A 21,701-nucleotide genomic window follows, 5' to 3' on the forward strand; every position below is an offset into this window, starting at 1 on the left:
TGAGACAGCCTAGGTGCAAATATCCAGCCAACTAAACACAAACCAAGTACTATAGACAGCTTCTTGCCAATTTATATTAAAAATAACCATGAAGACATGAGCTTAAACAACAAATAGTTTATTTAGTGTATGTAATGAATCCTTGTACATGGTTATTTCCTAAGTACTCTGACCTTTACCCAAAAATCCCTGTTCTTATAAATTAAGTGCTCTAATTGCCCTCTCTTAAAAATAAAGTAAGATTACACTGACTTTGGAAGTGATTCCTTCAACATCTCAGAATCTTCTGGCTCGTAATAAGGTTCCAAAACAGGTTTTAATTTGACTTCTTCTGGCAGTTTGTGAGTCTCTTCTCTCCTGCTTCCATCTCTTAAAATCGGAACCAATGTTTTCCAGTTTTTCCCTGAAACTAAAAGGGAAAAGAATGGTTAATTTTTTCCCCTCCACAGAAACATAAGAAAATATACAAGTGCATTAAATGAGAAACTGATGAAAGAAGAAGCAGGAAGAAAGGGCTTTGTGGTTTTCTTCCCTATACTCTTCCATAAGTTTTCCATATTTCAGTTGCCAAGTACAGCAGAGACTGATTGTACAGTTAAATAAACATCTGTGCAAGATGCTGAGCTCCCAGACTTTAGGGTTTGGGGCCTCCAAAGCAGCTTCTTGGCTATCTGGCTGTCATCATACACTACCCCATCTCCTCAGGATTTACACATAATATCTGCCTTGTAAAATCTACAATCAGATTGATGAATCTACCGGGCTTCTATTCTAGAGAGTAAAACTGTTACGTGAATGAGCCCATTTAATCCTTTATATTTTGTACTGACTGCCATTATTATTAAGGGCATAAACTGGCTGCCCTCTAACAATGAATCGACACTGCTTCTATCACCAGCGTGTAGCCCACACTAGGATTTAGGTCCCTGAAGCTCTCACCTCTGCCAGGCTTAACAGAGTAACTGGGATTTCGTTTGAGGTCCCCAGAGTACCCAGGGTCTTCGTTGATTATTCCCAGATTAGTATTCCATGTAGACCAGTTCACTTCATCAACCCTGCAGAGAGAACAACAAAAACAAATTATTTTAAGGATCACCAAACAATTCCAGGATGAGTTTCTATCACATACTATGATTCTACTGCAACCTCTCATGTCTCAGATCTGACCCAGAAAACAGATTATTCTGACTAATGTGGAGAGCATTAGTGCGCTACTTTTCAGAACAGTGCTCTCCAGGGGAAAGTTCTGCTTCCCCAATACCAAATACTTTAATGTTGTTTGTCGACAAAAGATTGCTCATTTGACACACAAACAGGTTACCTAAAGCACCATCTGTAATCATCCTGGCCATCAGGTGTGACCCCCACCAAGACTTGCTTCCCAGACCGGAACGAGCGCCTCATACAGTTCAAGTAGCTGTTTTCAATATCCAAGATTGTGATGGCTCTCTGTCAGGGAAAAGAAAGCAGACCACTGAGAGGATGCGGTTTCAAAGTCACGCAAATTCTGCTCTTATTTTAAAAACCTTGAGCTTTGTCACCATCTTAGAACAGGCATCATAACCTCTCTTATTATGTCACTAAAATGCTGAATTCCTGCCCTGCAATTAGAATGATGAAGTTCCCTTTTTTACCTCAAGCAAAAACTGATGTGCCTGTGAGAATCTAGTAAAGATTGGTTTTCTCCTTGTATAATCCCTGTCTTCACAGTCTGATCAGGATTTTCCATCATCAAAAGCCCAGATAATTCTGTCTAATTACAAAAGTGCTTCTTTTCTTAAATTCTGAACATCTGTGGAACACTGGAAACATCTACTCGGGCAAAATATCAAATATGCATGGAAAAGGAACTAATATACTCTTTAGAAAGTGTTCAGGAGAATTAGAAAGATGCAGTGATCTGTTATTTACAAACATGCCAGTTCCTAAAGCTTATCTCTGAAATTTCTTATGATTCCCCACACCTTGTTTCTTGGACAGGAGCCTCACAGAACCAATGTACCTGCAGTTTCCAGATGCTCTTGCTCTCCTGTGCAATTTTGCTGACAGTTTCCCCCATCAGTGCAATAAGCATGTTGAGCAGGAGGATGTAGGTAAGGATGACATAGAGAACCAAAAGGATGACAAACACAGACTTGAACCGGTAGTTCTCTGTGAACTCCAGGTCCCCCATCCCAATAGTGAACTTGAAAAGCTCCAAGCAGGTATAATAGAGACTGTTGTAGGAAGTGCGGCCTCGTTTCACGTGGCAGCATCGTGCGTATTCAGAGCTATTTGTGTCTTGCCCCTCATTGTCTTCTTCAATTAAAGTCACCACAGCTGTTGCAAAAGAAGAATCACACATGTAGGATGAAAATACAATTTGAGATCATAATTCTATTGCAAGCAATAAAAATGAGCATAAAGGTAAGACATGTTATCTTCACGGTGCATTGCCCTTGGTGAAATTGCTCTATAAAATATTCCCCATAACTGACACCCTCTCAGAAGGTTTTGTCTCAGCTTGATCTATACAGAACAGGAGGACTGTTCCTCCATTCAGCTTTGCAAAGCAGTTTGAGACCCAGGGATGAAGAGCTGTATAAAATTACCATATGTAATTGTTATTCTGATTAGATCTTTTTTGTAATTAGGTTAATTTGTTAGTTTTTTGTTAAAAACAAGGACTCTAAGCCACTTGAAAAATAAAATTTTCTAAGATTCTTTAAGATAACAAAAAGTAACTACAAGTATGATATTACCTGTAGAAAATCCCAAGAGGAACACTAGATAGACAAACATGAAGCGACATAAATCTCTAAGGATCATCTGTAACAAGGAAATAGAATATTTTTATATTGCTAAAACTTGAATATAAATTGCATGAAAAAAAAATTAGAAAACACTGCTTTGCCTCAAGAAGGCATTCTCTGTGAACGGGCTGTTTGTGAATTAAATGGTTGTTTATCCTGCTGAGATGATAGACTTTAATATAGAAAACATTCTTTTCTGTTATACATGCAACAGTTTACACGCATATGCAAGACATATGGTTTCATCTTCGTGAGTGTAAACCACATTGAGACAGTTGCATTGTTCTTCCCCTCTTGAGCTAGTCGTCTACATCATGTACAGTTTATTAGCCAGCTACTGCCTCTTGGCTAATTGCTCTGTTTGGTAACATTTAAACTAGAGCTAAAGAAATATCCAGCTGGTAGGGAGCTGTGCCATTTCACACCAGACCAGGCTGCACCGCTCTCAGTCTACTTTCACCCATGTCTATCCAAGTCCAGTTATTTTAAAGCACGGCAGGTAATAATACTATCAAGACTGCTATAAAATGTATGGATGAGGAGCGGGAGGTTTTTATAAATAACTTAAATTGTGTTACTTCACGCAGAAGATAATGGCCAAGTGTAATAGAGCGATGAGAGATTTCCCAGTGGCATCATGAAGGTCGATACGGCAACTTCCCTCCTGGAAACGAGGCTGTTGGCAGCAGCGTCCTTATCTGAGCGCTCTGCTGGCCTCACCGCCCACTCGCTGGACTGACCTTGGCAATCATGACAGAGTAAATGCCCATCTGCTGGAAGCCACGGGTGTAGTACAGCATGTTAGCCCAGCCCAGCGCCAAGGAGAAAACCATGGAAGCCACGTACAGTTCCTGGCCACAGAAGTACAGCACGACAGAGCTCAGGAGCAGCAAGGAGTGAACAAAGCTGAAAGACAAGCAGTGTCTGAATGCAGAGCGCTGAGTTGGCCACGGGTGGTGGGAACAGAGGGGCCCCATGAGGTATACAGGAGAACGAGAGATTCTCTAGAACACGAAAGAGCCTTGGCAGACACTTCCTTTCTTCATTCTTTCCCTTCTGAAATCCTACAGTTCCTCCTGCAAACTCCTCAGTTTTCCTTCATACAGACTTTTGTAGTTTCATCTCTGCTCTTCCTTGTAACTAGAAGGAAGAAAAGTCCTTAAAAATACTAAGTTCTTCAGCACTCCCTCTCTTTCCACGGACCCATGAAATTTCCCTGTTCAGCTGCACTCCAGCTGGGAAGAGAAAGGGCTCAAATTATTGAGAGGCAAAGCTCCCTTTAGGAATGGGAGGATTTCTGCACGTTCAATGCATACACTTTGCAAGTCCAGCTTGGAGATCTATTCCTAACTCCGCTGCAGGACACAGTCACTGAATTTCTAGACACTTCGTTTGCTTTACCTCCAAAGAATGTTACTGATCCAGGCCTACTTCTTCAAGTGCTATGATATCCACTGGCAAGTACTTTGTAAGGACTCAGGAAAATCCAGCAAAGCATCTACCTATTACAGGCTTCAGCCAAAGCTACAGATCTCACACACTCATCTCTTTCAAGCTGAAAGGCAGTCAAAGATATTGGAGCTTACAAAAGAATCTCACTGTAGCTGTCAACTATCAGTGTCTTGAACGACGGGCGCCTCTGCACAAAAAACTGTATCTGGAAAAAAAAAAAAAAGAAAGGGGGGGAATGAAGACCAGGTTTGCACCCAAGGAGGAATTAAGTATCCCATGTGAATGCATCAGCTGTGCATTCCTACAGTATCTGTGTCAGGGAGCGGGTACCTACAAAACGGCTCACAAGAATAGCTCAAAACCAACAGAGGCACCGGATCTAGGGAGAACCCCTCCAGTAACACTTGATTTCTCTTACATCTGGTGTCTCTTTCGAACACAACAACCTATTCAGTCACTGGCTTGAGGACCTGTGACTCACTGTAGACTCTCCTTTGGCTGCCAAGAGGAAGGAGGGGAACAGGTAATTTTTAAGAGGCCTGGCTATTTGCAACACTCCGCTCTTAAGCTTTGGCGTGGCTCACTGCAGAGATTCTCATTGACTTCTAAGGATCGTCTTTCTTTATATACAATAGATAAAACCGTATCTTAGCTCATCAGTAACTTGTGTTACTCTTAGTCAGACCATGGAAAAAGATTTGTAGCTCTTGACTAAAATATTGATTATTTTAGCAGCCAATGCTAATCAATACGAAAGGCATGCTGGATTCTCTCTCACACCTACTCAAACAGCAAAAAGAAAAGTTTCAAATATCTTACCCCTCTGAAAAAAAAATAGAGACCTCCCAGGACACTCAGGATCTCTCCAGTCACTCGAAAATATTCCCCAGTTCTGTGACTAAACGTGAAGGGAGGCTGTGTAAGACAGGAAGATAGGTACGTTCAGCAGATGTAGAAACAGAAAAGAGCTGGCCTTGCCAGCAGCTGAAAGCAATGACATTTCTGGGGGAACAGGTTAAGTTTCTGAATGTGTTGCAGTAAGAGAGCAAGACTGGGAAGCAAGCAAGCTCAAAATCTCCCTCCTAGCTTCAGGAAAGAGGAAAATTCTGATGTTAGGAGCACACGTTCAAGTGGGAGCGCATGTGGGATCCCATACTCTGGGTGGTTCCCCTGATATATGGCAGGAGTAATGTACCTTCTCCTTCTTGTCTACAGGTCTGTAGTAAGCAGCTGCGGTGAGGATGGTGATATGCATGGTATAGACAAAGAAGTTGAAGTAAAATAAATGCTTGACGAACCGGTCCCACTTGTCTTGCAGCAGCCTATTAAGGGGTTCCACCAGCAGCATCTCATGACGGTTCTGAGTGGAAAGAGAAAAAGGAGAATCTTGATAAGACTGATACGCACTGGGCTTTGAAAACAGCAAGTAATATTAATTTTCAGCCAATGTTCCCTCCAGTCTCCTTAAACTCAGGAGAGGAGATTGCTGTTTTATAGAAATGAGGCAAAACTGCACGGTGTGGAACAAGGAGCTCTTCCCCAGGAGCCCCCCAGCCTGTGAATAAAATGCCCAGAAGGTGCACACTCACCGGCGTTTCACTGCTGTACGCAATAATCTCAAGCACTGAATTTTTCTCACACGTGTCTATACAGGACAGGTCATAAAGAGATGAGTGGACAGGTCCATAAGCCCATTCAGTGAACTTCCTAGACAAGTGTCTGCACTCAGGATCTTTGATCTCTCGTCTGAGGATGTAAGCGAAAATCTAATCGCAAAAGAACAATATAACAAACATTTCAGTGCTAATGGACTTCAAATTCCTCAGTATCTCCACAAGACAGGATGGATAATGACTCCTTAGTTTAACTGTGCTGAAGTCAAGCCACTGGAGCACTGCAGAGATCAAACTCTGAAGTAACCACAATTTTCTCACTGGATGCTGGGAGATGAAAAATACAAATACAGCTTACACCTCTACATCATCCGTTTCAAAACTGCGTAAGAAAAGCTGAGATATATGCTACACATTTGCCCACCTACCCCTATCTTCCCTGTTTTGGCTGCCAGAGTTAATGGAGTCAGCCCCTTCTTGTTAGTGAGTTCTTCAAGCTTCAGGATTGGATTAATTTTGGCACCAAGGATCAGTATGTTATTGTACATCTTGGTAACAAACTTGGTATTATCCTTGGTGTTATCTGCAATCTCCACCAGCGTGTGCAGGACCATATTGCCCATGGAGTCCTCGGCGGCGATGTTGGCTGCCTGGTAGGGGTTCTCGAGGAGGAATTTCACAATGCAGAGCTGGTTGGTGCAGGCAGCCAGGGACAAAGGCAGCTCTCCTACAGGCAAGGAATGGGAGTGAGTGGTCATTACTACATGTGCATAAATAGAAGATATAGTTGTTTTCAGCATGAGAAGAGGTGTATTTCTTGGTCTGATACAGCACCAATTCTTGTGATAGCTGTCAGAATCACATTTTCTTTGGTTTTACTGCACCACAGAAACACGGCTGCTTAAAAAAGCACTGAAAGGGAAGTTAACAGAAGGCTACAACCTTTCAAAGGATACAGTGCCCAGAAGACAAAGGCACGCAGACACCAAGCTCATGCTGAACACCGTCAGCTACCAACTGTGTTTCTTTATAATCTCAGCCTTTGGGAGTAAATATTTGGACTAAGTGGTTGAACAGCCCATTTGGTACTTCTGAGCCTCCAGACCCACATAAACAGGGTTACTTATTTAACAACTAGCACTTGGGATAATGCTAACATAAATCATTCAATAAAGCCCATATTGCACTCACTCCTACCAAAATAAAAGCCAGGTTTCCCTTTAATTTTCCTGAAAAACTCCCCGCAGGCTCTTGCATGAACATCTGCTCCATTCTGGACCAAGAGCTTCACCAGGTACATGTTCCTTCTCTCGATGGCGATGTGAAGTGCAGTCTGGCCTACAGAGAGACTCATCAGACAGAAATTTTCAACATTTAATACAGACTGAGAGTTTTGGGCACCACAATTCGTTCAGCTCCATGTAAGATGATGGATCTGAGAGCTTTGTAGACCAAAAAGCTCTAGAACTGAAAAAGAAAGATGGCATAGACAGCACGTCAAGTCTCCTGAACATGCTATTAAATCATTGTATATAAAAAAATTGCAGAATATTGCACCTAACAAAACACTGCCTTAGCACAAATGCACTGATTGCTAATCACACACTGGAACTTCGGGGTGCTGCATCCTCTGGCATGAAGACCTCATGCAGAAGACTGAGAGTCGTGCCTAACCCTAGCCTTATCACCAAGAGTATTCACTGCATCAGATGTTTCTCTTACCTTTGTAGTAGTTGTCAGTATACTCCGCATTAACAAACTCTCTCAGGGTTCCAGTTTTCCTTGCAATATCCAGCAGCAAGGGAATGGTATCATTTTTCCCATCATGCAGATTAAGCATGGCTTTCAGCAAGCAAGTTTTCCCAGTTTCTGGCTCTGTAACACAAAGAATTGCACCTATATAGAAGTGACCACAGACCTACCTACCATCTACTCCGAGGCATGCAGGAATGAATGAGGTTCTTCTGAAACGACAAGAAAGTTCATTCAGTTTTTCACAGAAATTTGCAACTTTTCTGAATTCTCCTATAATGTTGCTGTCAGTGGGTTGTCCAATCAGTAGGGAAGTACTGGCTATTAAAGGACCTCCTGTAGACACTCAAAACACAATTAGGTTTTTTTTACCTCAGGAGCACTACTGGAAGAAGAAGAGGACACTAAAGGGTACCTTTGAATTCATCATCTGTGAGATGCTTCAAGGTTCTGTTAAGGTAGAGTAGCAGATCATCCAGGTCCCTTGTGTTGCCTTGGGCTACAGCATCAAAGATCCTTCTGCGGTCATAAAATTTGAAAGCTTTTTCTGAGCAGCCTGTGATGGAATCTGTTGATAGGAGCCTAACAAGGGTAAATTTCAATTACTTAAAGTCAGATATTTAGGAGGCTTTTTATAAACTACCATTTTATAAACTACTATTTTTCATTTGCTTGTGTGAAGAAGGAAGCACTACAGATTAGTATAGATGGATCTGCAAAGTCTACAAGATAATCAAAGTCTGCAAGCAAATGTCCTGATAAAATTACACACCTGTTGCTGAAAAGTTGAGAACAGAATTTAAAAGAGGTGAGGTATGGCACTCTAACTGTAGGCCTGGGAGCCAGGAAATCCCACGTTCTCATTCTGAGTGGCATCCATTCACTGAAGAGTCTCAAGCAACTGAATTAAGGCCTACCACTAATTTTAGCTAAAATATCCATAGATGGAATTTTCAGAGATGCCAAGGGACAACAGCTATTGTCACTTCTGGATGTAACCCTCCTTATTCTGGCATAAAAAACAGTGAAACCCTAAAAATGGGCACCCTAATATGGAGAGAATAAATGCTGCTCTAAGAAACACAGTCTGCAGCTGTCAAACTGCTCATTACAACTGCATCTTACAAGACAAACTTACTTGTGAAGTTTCCCCCTCTCCAAACTGGCATGAAATTTAATGAGAGAAGGGGCCATCAGGTGATCCATCTGGTAAAGGGAGTCCATGGGAGCCATGTCTTTGTCACTATCTCCCATCACAAACCGGCCACGTCTTGCAAAGATGTTGCTTTTGGGTGGCTGCACCTTGGTGCTGAGCGTACCCTGGAGGCTGTCAGGCGTTTCCAGCACAGAGTCCTCCCCATCCGTGTGCTCATCTGTCACTTCGGACTCCTCCATGTCAGAACTGCCAAATTTCTTCATCTTCTCAAGAATGGAAGACATAACGAGCAGGCAGTCTGTGTGGAACAACGCAGAGACCTCAAGTCAGCACTTTAGGGGGTCATGAGTCCCTTTTTGCCTAGGACTGCTCTCCAGAAACAGCAGGGAATGGATCGGCTGCTCTCATCCCAGAAGTGAGACAGATGGACACGTATTCACTACGCCCAGAGCTGGAACAGGTCAACAGCTCATTACCTCCACACTGTCCCCACCCATTTGAGAAAGGAGAAAGCAAGACAGTGTCCCAGAGCTTGTCGGCCTCCTCACTGCAGATCTGATTCCTTCAGCTTAAAAACTAGAGCCTCCTCCTCCTCCAATCACTGTTAAAGCCTGAACGATCTCAAACTTTAACAGTCTTTGCTTTACTTCTCTACTTTCTAACTGTTTCATGCCATAATACATTCAAACGATTACATCAGGTATGCGAAAAAAGCCTGCTTGTGCCATCTCAATGATGCTGAGCACAGAGAGCTTCCTGCGTATAGGAAAATTATTGCTTAATGGCTTTACCAGAGCTACAGCAGTGCTAGATGAAAATTGGGGTGTGTGATTCTGGGGAGATGAATGTCACCTCAAACATGAGACACAGAAACAGAAAGGGATGACTGCAAGACCACACATCTGATCTTGTCTGATTTACAACCATGGAGAATTTGACACAACTTAACAAATATACTGTACTGAAAGTAAGGCAGGCTTGTTTCCCCCCTCCCTCCCCTTCTTTCTTATAAAACTTTTAATCAGACAAACGTGGGTCTTTTTGTTACTGATCGCAAAATATTCCGAAACAGTTCAGATATGGTGCATTCTGGTCTCCACTGCTGCATAGCTGGCTCTTAGAGAACTGATCAGCCTTGGACACGCACTCTGAAATCCTAGACTGCTTGGAAATCTTAAGGCTTGGAGCACACGAATGTTACAAAATCTTTAAAAAGTCTTCAATGACAAACAAAATTACAGTGGTCAGTAATCTTCTCTGTACAGTCAGTGTGAAAATAATGTTATAAACATGCTTCAAGCTTGCTTCTCTTCACAAAAATATTCTGAGGAGCTGTCTTCAAAACTACATCGTACATTAAAGTCAGATTTTCAGTTCTGCAGACTCGGACATGTCTCCCTGGCAATCTGCTCAAGCCTAGTTTAATCATTATATGGGCTTTCATTTCCAAACTGTTGGTAATATCTTTGATAATGAAGACAAAGATGCATTTTGTCATAAGCATGAACATGCAAAGGAAATAACCTTCAAAATTCTATAAAAGGATTCTTTAAAAAAGAAAAGAAATATTATTTATCCTAAGAAAGGCATAACCTACTAAAACTTTTAGAATCCTATGTTCACTGAAGTTTGATACAACAAATAAGGAAATATTTTTCATAGAATATCTAACCACATCACAATTAACAATAAATAATAACAAGCGTTTACAAGTAACTAACAACCACACTATTCAAATACACATGCAGAACTTACAAATATTGCAAAAAATCCTGTCTTCAGCAAAATAGCCCAGTCTCAGCAAACACCCCCTGGTCTATAGGAATTTGGTGCTGGATATTCCTCCTCCAAGGTGCCTGGACTGAAACGCCCTCAAGAGTTTGCTTCTGCACTTCCTTTGTCTGCGAAAGCGTTCTATTTATCTGGCGATTTTTAGATTCAAAGGAAGTTCACTGGAAGAACAGAGTAATAAGATCATTAAGAACAATTCTGAAACCAAAAACATCAGTGGCTTCTATTCCCAGGAGTTTAGCAAAGCTCTTTACAAGAATTGCAGTAAGTTGCTGTTGTTTTTTCCTCCCCTTTAATTGCATTTAGTAATGGGTACTCTTCTCCAGATTTCCTCTTCATAAATACACTCAAGCTTGCAAAAAAATCCAAACCACCAGACAACAATTGTTTCTGTGGATCACAGTTTCATTTGAATTTACAAAACTTTGTAAAATACGCCACAGCTCTTCTCTGAGATCAGTCATCTCTCTGGACATCTTTCTAGAGTGGCTGCTGTAAAGCCCCACCAAGTATTGAGAAGCTGGTTATGAACAGAGCTGAGGGAGAACCAATGACAGAAAGTCCTAAGGCCACGCTATCATTCCATGTTCCTCCTATGCTCTATTTATATAATATATACATACGTAACAGTCAGTTAAATATTAACATCATTAGGGAAAAAAAAATCTAATCCAGGATGGATCTAACACCTTTAAAAAAACCTGTGTCATATATTGTTAAATACATAATTTACGCAAGATGGTTCTGCCAAAAACTAGTCTAGAGAAACAGCTTTTCCAGCAGGCTGTAGCTGCTAGGCTAGAAGCAGCCTCCAAACCTCCAGCTCCTGAGGTCTCAAATTAGATTATGAAATTATTTGATGGTTTATGTTTTGTAAAATATAACTGTCTTTTCAGTCTTGCCATCTATCTACTAAATGTATAAAACAATAATACAGTTGCCTATTAGCAAACTAATCATACTACTTAAAATGCCCTACAGCATTGTACTCAGAAGAAATTAAATGCTTATTTATTAATGCATAAGTATAGATTACCAGTAAGCCAGGTCCTTAGGTGGTACTCCTGGAGCTTTGTGGAGCAGAGCATCTCAGTCAACATCACAATTAGCTCCTTCATCATTTCCAAAGCAGACACCCAGTAAGAAAACTATACAGAGCAGTGGAGGGTCTCCCCGATTCAGTGTCTAGCTTCTTGCTGGTCCCTTTTGCTAAATACTCCTTCTCTCTCTTCCCCCATTCCAGGCATCAGCTCCTTTCAGTCTTACTGTGCTCTGATGTACCCACTTTGAGAGCTTTCTTCTATTTTCTGAGTTTCAATGCCTCCTTCATCAGCCTCCTTGACCTGCTGTTCTTGTGAAGATGTTCTCTCTTACCAGCAGCACTCCATGGCTTTTTGCAGCCGCTGTTGGACATATCATATTTCATCTCAGCAGGGACCTAGTTTAAAGGTATAAACTCACAAAGAGTTGTGAATATTTACCAAAATAGGCCAGTAATAAACAAGAAGGAAATTATTTCTTGGGCCTGCATCCAACACACTGCATAGGCCTCGTGTGACTTCTGTGCTTGAGAGTGACTTCACAGGCTAAGAGCCCTCTCCACCTTTGCAAATGGAAAAACATCAGCAGATGTGCCAGAGATGTAAAGAAGTATCCAAAGCTGGCCTGTAGGTCAGAGATAGTCTTGCCTTGGCTGACAGAATCTCAAGCCAGACCACAATTCTACCAGCTCCTGCAAACAAATACCAGTTTATCACAAATTCTGACTATTTGAGAGACTCTGTGAAGTGAAATAATTACGTACACCGAATAAAGAGAATAGTTACCTCCCACCCTATAAATACATATTCCACTGGGAGGCAAGACCAGCATTCCAGGGATCTCCAGTCACGGTACTGGCCTGGCCATGCCTTCGACCTTAGTCCACTGCACCTGACCTGGCTGCCCCTGCCCTGGTTAGCCACAGAAATAATCCTCCATGTTTTATTTTGGTTTTTTGTCAACATCCAAGCCAAGGCTGTATTCCATCTTTTACAGAGACAACACGCAACATGTGGCACCGATCCTGTGCAGCAGCCACCAAACTCCCCAAACGAGGCTGACATCCAGGTCTGCTGCTATATATATGTATATTGTAAGAGACCTTAAGGACAACAAGTCTCTAATGAAAGCATGAGACTAAGTTACAGACAGGTACTCGCCTCTCCTAGTCTTTCTAAGGAAAATGAGCCTCACATGAAGCATCATTTTATGCAGAAGGTTAATGGATCTTTCCCAGTCAGTCAGTCAGTCAGTCAAATTTAATGTGATAATTACTTCTCATTTCAGAAACGGGAATGACAGACCAACAAAATGTGTACACTCAGAAGCAGACATTAAATACAAGGGTTGTGATTATTTTCCCACTGTAATGAGTGCGATTGTGTGTTGAATACAACTCCAGAACAAATCAAGAAAGTGAAAGGAAACACTCTACAGCCAGGAAAAAAAAAAAATCAGCAGCTGTATCTCAGGATGTTTTAAACAACGATTTTATTTTCTGTGGAACATCACCATGGCAGCCCCCACAGCAGCATCGACATCCTTCCCGTAAACCACGGGGAATGGGAAAATCCTTTCCACTTCCTGCCTCAGCACCTCGTTCCTGGCAAGGGCACTCCCGCTCCCCAGAATCCTCCTCACCCCCGTTTCCTTCAGGCGCTGCACGGGTAACATGGAACAGAGGTTTTCAACGATGCCACGGCACAGAGCTCTGGTTACGTGACCCAGGGAGAGGTCAGAGACAGCGATGTTGGTCACTGATGCCAACTGCTCGGGAACGTGTCTCTCTCCAAATATGGTTGGGAGGACTGAGAGTTTGATGTCGGTTTGGGCCAAGGCTGCTTTGATTATCTTTGTATAGATGGCCGACTCCTGAACCTGAAGTCCTGCAGGTGGGAAATATGATGTTACTAATCTGAAGGGGTTAAGTGTATCTCACATGGGGAGATGTAAAACGGACACTGATCCACCTGTTCAGTAAATTACTCTGTAGATTTTTCCATGCCCCAAAGTCGATTGTTTCTCCAGGATTATGAAACACATTTCTCCCACCCAGTTGCATCTAGAATAGCAGAAATCTTTTTCTGATTACAGAAACTGCCTTTCCTGCTTATACAGGTATTCCTCTTCATCCATAATGTGCTAAGTTACACAAAACATCTTTACAGGCACTAATGGCAGACTTTAGCTTCAGTGGTCGCACTGCACATGAATGCAAAGTTCATTTCAAGTACTCACTCAAACAACAATTTCAGAGTTTATTTCTGTATTGCAAAACTCAAAAGATTATTAGAAAAAAAAGTGAAGACCATGTTTAAAGCACTTAGAAGATATTACATGAGTTTGAGCCTTAAAATCCATTAGAGTGCTGCAAAATATGCAGCAAAAGGCAACTGATCTAATCAAAGGACTCTTTTGGACTGCACTCATAAAAATTTAGAGGCTGTCCTCAAATTTGCTGGCCTTTCCTCTTGAAAAACAAATTGAAAAAAAAAAATTCTCCTGTGTTCTTGAAACAAAAGAAAAGCCCAAACCAAGAGGCAATGTGAATGCAGAGTCCAAGCATGCCTGTCCCAGCACGTTCATAAAAGGAAATTCCAGTGATCTAGGAAGTATGACCCAAGAGTTACATCCTTGTTCCCTACATGCTGTAAAACCAGCTCCAGGCTTGCTCCTTTGCTTTAGTTTCCTTTTGCCTTGCTGCTCAACCTCCATTTTAAGCGTTAACTGTCCTTGAAATAGCTTACCTAGCTCTTCTGTCCACCGTGCCACCATGTCCACAAACGCTGCTAGCACATTGCCTCCATTAAGTGATGCTGCGACTGCCAAGTAGTCACCATTGAAGTAGGGAAAATAAGCAACAGCCGAGGAAGGATCTGGTGTGTCTGGAGGCTGGAAACCCGCAGGCATTGAGATAGTCAGCTGAGCAGAGGTACTGATATTAAGAACTAGAATACACACACACACACACAAATAAACATCAGTGTTTACTACGTCACCCTGAAGGAGGGCAACGAGAAAGCAAAATAAGGTACCAAAATGATTATACCTGCATCGGTCCTCTCAGTCAAACAGGAATAAACAGAGCACTGGAAATCTCCCAGAGCAACTCCTACTTTTGCTCCTTTGGGTATTCCATGCCATTCACAGATCGTCCTGCCTGCAATGCTGCCGGGGTCTCCCACCTCTGGAAGCAAGTGAACAGGAAAGCCGGACTTTTCCAATCTACAATCAGAACAATATTATTGCAGGCAAACAGTATGGGAATGTGTGGCATGACTACAATGTCCTCTTTGAAGTCACAGATGAACCTGGTCATACATTTATGGCTAATGGATTTATGGATGCTTTCACCTATTTAGAAAGCTTTGTCTTGGACAGAGGCAGCATTCCAGTTCAACAGGCTGGGTAAAAAAAAATAGTCCAGAAGAATAAACAGTTTTCCTTTATATGCAATCTGATTACCTGAGATTATACAGCAGTACATGCTCAGCAAGTTTAACCTACCGATGTCATATGGACAAGCAGTCCTGGGGTAAAGGGACAATCACAAAAAGAATAACAACAACAAAAAAGGAACTTCTAAGTGCTAAAGAACTTTAAGCTCATGCAGTTAGCTGTTCAAAACCAAATGACAAAGAGTTAAGTCCAACACTCCTTACACAATCAACTGCAAGATATACTAAATTGCTACAGCAACACCAGATTAGTATAAATTCAGTAGGCCAAATGCAAGTGTCTGTCACTCTTTCATACCTTGATAAGCAGATCTTTTCACCTCGGAGTCCTGGCCTAACCTAAGCCCTGAAATATATAAGGCCTTAGCACTTAGCCCTGAAAGAGTAAATCATTGAAAAAAAAAAGTAAATAAATAAACAAGAGAACAATTTGGTAAACAAGGCCTCACTCAGCTCTGCTGTCTTTCTAAAAATACTGTGCCAGACTTTAAATAATGTAAACATTACAACCTTACAAACCAGAGCAAGCTCTCAATAGCTCTTCAGTACAGGCCACAATACAATTGATTAGGAGTAACTTTTAATCACTTTTTATCTGTAGCACATTCATACTCAGGGCCCAAAGGGGTGTTCATGTTGCCTGACAGAAGCAACTCACAAAACCCACGGAGTGTCCTTAGCACTTACATGTCAGTATTCCAGCTTTGGTTTCTGGAATTAAAATATCCCCAGCTGGCGGCATTCTGGACGGACATGAGCGGCTTCTTCAGGTCACACAACATGGCAACCACATAGTCATGGATAGTGCCAGCTGCATCGTAAGACTTCAGAAAATCTGGTCTTTTAAACAAAACATTTTAAAAGCAAAAACAATGAGGGGTGCTCTAAGGCAGCGGGAGCAAGTTTACTTCCACTGCTACAGGGAACTTCAGACATGTGATTGCATCTCACAATGAAACAGCTATCACAGTGATCAACCTGCATTTTTTTCTTCTGGTTTGGCTTTTTAAAAATTGAAATTCTTTTTCAAGATGTTACCATAGCAGCAATGCTTATCTCCCGATGGGAGATGGAGAGAGAGCAGCTTTAAGGAGTGAGCTGCCTAGGTTCGAAAGAACACCACTGCAAAAAGTTACCAGGAAGACAGCAATTGTTTGCACCAAAAAAAGTTACTTTGTTGATCCTGGAGTACTTGAGAAAAATAGGTAAATTCCTGCAGACACTCAATGGAAACATACCAAAAGGTGAAACAAAGTAGGAACAAAACAAAGCAGCTGGACTCAGGAGTTACACTGCACTAAAGCACGAGCATGACATGCTCCATGGATTTGCTGGACTCACACTGGAAGAAACCAAGATATCCAAGATTTGCCCCATTTATTGAGCAGAGGAAGACACTGGCTCTTTGTGAAACACGGCACACTGCAGACAAAACCGAAGAGCAAATCTTGCTGATGCCACGTCACAAAAGGAAAATTATATCCTCTGCAAACATGCCACAACAAAGCAGGCCCTTCCTAACACCTCATAAGGATCTCAGGATCTAAGGAAGGAAGGAACTGAAATTAATTTAGGGACTGTTTGTTTTAGCATCTGGCAGCAACCAGACAAAGCAACTGTTACTGTTTTAGGCATGTTTGTAATTTTCACAATTTGCACGAGGCAAAATTAGAGTGTTCCAGCTGCATTAGCAGAGCTCCTCTGAGTGGTAGGATGGAGTAGAACTATTCTGATACTTTAGGCCTCTGTTATAGACATCTGTAATATTTTTATGTGGTCAAATACTCCTGTGTGCTCAGCTGCATATAGTTTATATCAAATAAACTAAATATTCTTTGACTACTTAATTAATATTATAATTACAGAGAAACACAGCCGCTCAGCCTGTAGTGGCATTAACATGCTACAGGAATACTTGTTACGTAAATTCCAGATGCGAAACTGTCAGTGAAACAGCCTGATACAGAAGCGCTTTTGAGAAACAATGTACCTCTTCTTTAAATACCAGTAGACTGTGGCACAACCAAATCCTGTGGCCAAACTGATATGTGACTGTGGCAGAGGAAGAGAAGCGAGGAATGCGGGACTGCAGCGGCCGTCTTGCCAAGTAACCAGACGACTGACCTCCTCCGGCTCAAAGGCAGGGCCTGTACCACACTCTGTCCACGTGCAACCTGAAACACGCACAATCTGAGAAGGCCAGTGATTCCCACAGCGCAGTCTGCCTGGCATTCTTTGTATCCAAACACTCCTGATAATTTGTCATATATATTGGGGAAAAAAGAGTGAAACAGACCCAGTAGTGATTTCGACCCAATGAATTACTAGCATTTTTTAGCCCTGCATAATGTCATAATGCCAGTTACCCTTTGCTAAAACAGAGAATGGTATCCAAGTGAAACAGACCCAGTAGTGATTTTAATCCAATGAATTAGTCATATTTTTTTAGCCCTACATAATGTCATAATGCCAGTCACCCTTTGCTAAAACAGAGAATGGTATCCAAGGCCTTTCTTCTCTATAAGCACTCTCAGCACCTGGGGAACAAGCAACTTGTACCTTGAGATATTAATGATAAAACTTAAATAAGCACGCAGTTCTGCTATGGGAGGTAATGAGCTGCTATGACAGCTCTCACATATGTAAACCATCCCAACCCAGAGAATGTTGTATTAGTAACGAACAGCCTACGACGGACAGCACGTGCTTGCATCACCTTTTCAGCCACAGCAAAATGAAACCTGGATCTGTGGATACCCTACATTGTACAGTGAGCTGTGCCAGCAGCACTGCACTGCAGAACTAAGACTTTCATCCCTGAGCTCTTTTCTAAACAAGTACATAACTCTTGCTTGCTAATAATGAAAAGAGAACCTGACGAGCCGAGTACAGCTCATGTTGGGAGTTTGTCTGTGAGAATGAAAAGATAAGACGCTTCTCGTACACAAGATGTGCCTGGGAGTGAACGGGAGAGTGTGATCAAAACAGACCTGGGAAAGTCTGTTCTCCCTGTGTGATAAGAGAGTGACTGAAGAAGTACATGAGCTAATAACAACCCTGGCTGCACAGTCTGGTCTCCTGTTTGTAACCCACAAATAGTGCTTCTTGCTAATAAGTATAAATGCGTGTGTCTGCTTGCAATAAAGCGAATTCCATTTCCCACCATCTCGGAGTTCGTGCGTGCTTCTCCACATGGCTCTGTATGCAGTAAGCAACCCACTGCACAGTACTAAAGAGCATTCTTGGCCAGTGCTGCTCAACAAAGCTTCATCAAAGGTAGGATAGGGTTTAATTTCTTGTTTTACCCTTCCAGCATGTTCCTTTTGAACAGAAAACACTACACCTTTGATGAAACCTTCACATTCTTTCATGTGAAGGCCTCAGCTAAATTATGGCAACTTCTCAGCAACGTCTGCTACTGCTTGGGCCCAGCGTGCTACCTCCCGCCCTGACACGCTTACCACAGCATCGCACAGAGGCAGCGTACGGTGCTGTCAGAGCAGCAGACTGAGCGGAGGCTGAGCTCAAGCACTGGCATGTGACATTTGCTGGCACGCTTCGTGACACAGCTCCAGCCCCAGACAACTCTTGCTCTCCCAGCTGACGCCTGGCCACGGTGCGGGATACGCTCTGCCTGCAGCCGGCTCTGTACCTGAGGCAACCTTTTGGGTTTTGGCTGGGGCTGGGAGCAGAGTTTCAAACCGTGCTGGCCACATTCCGCCACAAAACCCTCTCTCAGGCTAGATGCAGAGATTGGAAGTTACACCTACACAGTAAAAGACAGCTGTGAAAGCTAAGAAATCCTATGTGAAACATGCAAAGCAAACACCTGCTTTTTCCCATTCCCTTAATTCTCTGCTCTATCAAGTCTGTTTGAACTGAGTTTTCAATTGGTTTACTCTTCCAGTTTTAAATGGATTCTAAGAAACATTATTAACCATAAATCTAACCCTAAAGGATGCTATTAAAAATGTAATTTGTGTCCCAAAGTGCACAGATTCACTTAGTATACTCAAAAAAAAAAAAAAAGAGAGCAAACACTCCCTTTCACTTGACAGAAATGAAAAAAAAAGAAGTGGCATGCGGCTTTAGGAAATAAAATATTAACCAATATGACATAAGGATCTATGTCTATCATGAACCCACGAGGCTGTATTATGTAGCCCTTGGGACAGCTGAAAAGCAAGCAACAGTTCCCTCAGTCCATCAGCCTTTGAATTTCTTTCTTTATAATCATTTTAGTATTTAATGTAAAATTACAGGCAGTAATAAATAGCATGTCTCTTAAAGCAACTTTTGAAAGGCAGTGACAGGCATTTTCGGGAAATCTGTTCTGTGGTTTACAATAAATTTTTGCTTAATCTGCGTAACTGCTGGTATTACAAGACTTGTGTAATTGTTCAGCCGTGCGCATGAGAAGGTGAAGAGAAAGAAGACATGGAACCACGTTCTGAAAGCCGTATGCTTCAATGAGTTTATAGGATGTTAGCCAAGAAGATAATCTCTCCCGATCTCATAGGGTTGGCAATCCAAGGTCTGAATTTTTCGAAAATCCTTGCAGACACAAAGATTATTTGAGTATCTGCACAATCCAGCCTCACGTGACTATTTCACTGCAGTTGATTTTGTCTCGGAGGTCTTGGCCCTTCATTCTACAAACAGCTGAGTATTCAGAATCACAACCACAATCCTTTTCTCAGTTCCTACTAACCGAAGCATAAGCAGCAGAATGAATGCAACATGACAGTCTGTGACTTGATAGGTTAAAAAAATGCCTTCAGATTTTATGGGTGGGGGTAAAGAAAAACAAAACAAAACTGAAAACAGCACTTACTGAACCGTATTTTTTTCCTGTACCCTCAAACAGCACTTCAAAATAGCACAGAGATACTCACTGTTGGATCGTTACTGCTATGCACACTCTAACATAAAGACCAAGCAGAGCTAATTTTCCAGGGCATTCACAGAACTGCTAATACTGCTACTGCGGAATGGTTAAGAGCTGTTGAGATACTGGGTAACAGCTAGTTAAGCATTTTATGAGGTGAACAACATTCCCCCGCTCCCTCAGTCACTCACATGATGCAGAAGTTCTTTCAACTGGCAGCAGATAGCATATGATGAACAAATAAAAAACCACACATATTTTTTTCCTCCTTCATTTTACAATTGTGCTGACTCTGCAGGGATCTCATAACACTAAATAACTAATCTGTGTAAACAATATCATTAACTATAGTCAGTAGCTGAAATTCTAGCAATTAAAGCAACCCTCCCACAGAAGATCTTCTGTTAACTCTAACAGACGGACATGCAGCAGTTTCCTACCTATCACTTAAGTGTTAAAAAAATAGTTTCTGCATTGTAAAACTCTGAACTGCAACGCCAAAGAATTAATGTTACCTTTATTTCTTTTCCAAAAAACAATCCCGTGCATTTGTCCCGAAATGCCAATATGACTGACTCTTTGAAGCTGCTGCTGCGGTAGAGCAGCAAGGCACTCATCCAAGGCTCTTATTATTGTCTGGACATTCTGCTCCATTCCCTGCAATTGTAAAGCATTCTTCTAAGCAGAAAACCATTAAAATTCTCTCAGTGTATTTATTAAACAAGGCTGCTCCAGTCAGAAGCAAAGAACAGAATTCATTTAGCTTAACAGCACATACTAGAATAACATTCACTATAAATTGAAAAAAAAAAATGCAAAAACCCCCACAAAACCACAAGAACTAAAAAATTTTATTAGCAAGTTGAGAACAAGGTAACAGCCTCTTACACTGAAGGCCAAGGAATTCTTTCCTAAGTTATCATAATTACACAATTTTTAAAAAATTCATGCTTTCATTAGTTCACCTTATATATTTTTCTTCTTCTTCCCCACAGAGAGGATCACCTGTGTGTTCTGAGTGACACGTAGTCTGCTTTACACCTTTCTAAAACTCATCTGTATCTGCTCACTGGTGATTTTGACAAAGGCTGATAGTTCATTTTTGGATACTTTATTCCTGGAACTACCCAGCAAATTAATCTACTCACCAAACTGAGCAAACAGAACCACAAGAGAAGCTGTGTTCCAGTTTTCACCCTTTTGAAGATTCAGACTATTTTGTGACAGACTAGTATGAACTTTACTCCAATGCAAACTACATATAGATGTAAATTATGCTGCACATACATACTTTTGGCTGCATAAATACGACTGGAGGGAGGAGGGTTGGCCTGTTTGGTATTGTTGCTCATAGGTATTTTTTACGATTGATTCATCCTTTTTTAGACTGACCAACACAACGAATGTAAAAATCTTGAACAACAGTACACATTCCCAGGGATTTCCATGGGGAATTTCCAGTTATGATTCCATCTCATGCGAAAGTGCAAAGTACCTTTCCGGTTGGCAAGCGGCTGCTGTTTCCTGACTGGAAGTGTTAAAGACAAGGTAATGGTTTATGGGAGAATAGTTTTAGATTATCTTATGCAACTTTTCAAAGCCTGGGTCTTTCTTAAAGCAAGCTGCTTTACCCAACTGTCTCAAACAGTAAACAGAGAGCATTTTAGTTCTACTTTCAGACAGCTGGACAACCATCTTCATCGTTCTAGGCTCAAAAGCAACCCAGGAAAGCCACTAAAATCTCCGTAACATAGAAAC

General features: G+C 41.7%; 2 protein-coding genes across 2 annotated transcripts in view; both read right to left on the reverse strand.

The window, feature by feature from the left end:
* Positions 1-213: 213 nt before the first annotated feature.
* Positions 214-9,056, reverse strand: TRPV1 (transient receptor potential cation channel, subfamily V, member 1). Its single transcript, XM_009877908.1, has 15 exons — positions 8,748-9,056; positions 8,025-8,191; positions 7,580-7,732; positions 7,055-7,195; positions 6,286-6,584; positions 5,834-6,010; positions 5,440-5,604; positions 5,064-5,159; positions 4,379-4,449; positions 3,533-3,698; positions 2,742-2,808; positions 2,003-2,319; positions 1,322-1,449; positions 940-1,055; positions 214-409 (listed from the first exon to the last, which is right to left on the reverse strand). The coding sequence occupies exons 1-15, from the start codon at positions 9,047-9,049 to the stop codon at positions 243-245; spliced, it is 2,532 nt and encodes an 843-aa protein (XP_009876210.1). The 5' UTR covers positions 9,050-9,056; the 3' UTR covers positions 214-242.
* A 4,010-nt stretch (positions 9,057-13,066) lies between these two features.
* SHPK (sedoheptulokinase) overlaps positions 13,067-21,701 on the reverse strand; it is an 8,873-nt gene continuing 238 nt past the window's right edge. Inside the window, 7 exon segments of the mRNA XM_009877919.1 lie at positions 13,067-13,483; positions 14,345-14,545; positions 14,647-14,822; positions 15,743-15,895; positions 17,046-17,229; positions 20,459-20,621; positions 21,054-21,121. Of these exon segments, the coding sequence (XP_009876221.1) occupies positions 13,089-13,483; positions 14,345-14,545; positions 14,647-14,822; positions 15,743-15,895; positions 17,046-17,229; positions 20,459-20,621; positions 21,054-21,121 (1,340 nt within the window). The 3' untranslated portion in view covers positions 13,067-13,088.

Source organism: Apaloderma vittatum, unplaced genomic scaffold (assembly GCF_000703405.1).
Source record: "Apaloderma vittatum isolate BGI_N311 unplaced genomic scaffold, ASM70340v1 scaffold19330, whole genome shotgun sequence".
NCBI classification, from domain to species: Eukaryota; Metazoa; Chordata; class Aves; order Trogoniformes; family Trogonidae; genus Apaloderma; species Apaloderma vittatum.

What these genes read in the sequence shown, in the direction of transcription:
- TRPV1 (XM_009877908.1), bottom strand. Translation starts at nt 9,049, where the DNA reads ATGTCTTCCATTCTTGAGAAGATGAAGAAATTTGGCAGTTCTGACATG. An exon ending in CACAGATGATGAATTCAAAG is followed by an intron (nt 7,733 to 8,024) that starts GTACCCTTTAGT and finishes TTTGTGTTACAG; the next exon opens with AGCCAGAAACTGGGAAAACT. An exon ending in CTGTAGACAAGAAGGAGAAG is followed by an intron (nt 5,160 to 5,439) that starts GTACATTACTCC and finishes TGTCTTACACAG; the next exon opens with CCTCCCTTCACGTTTAGTCA.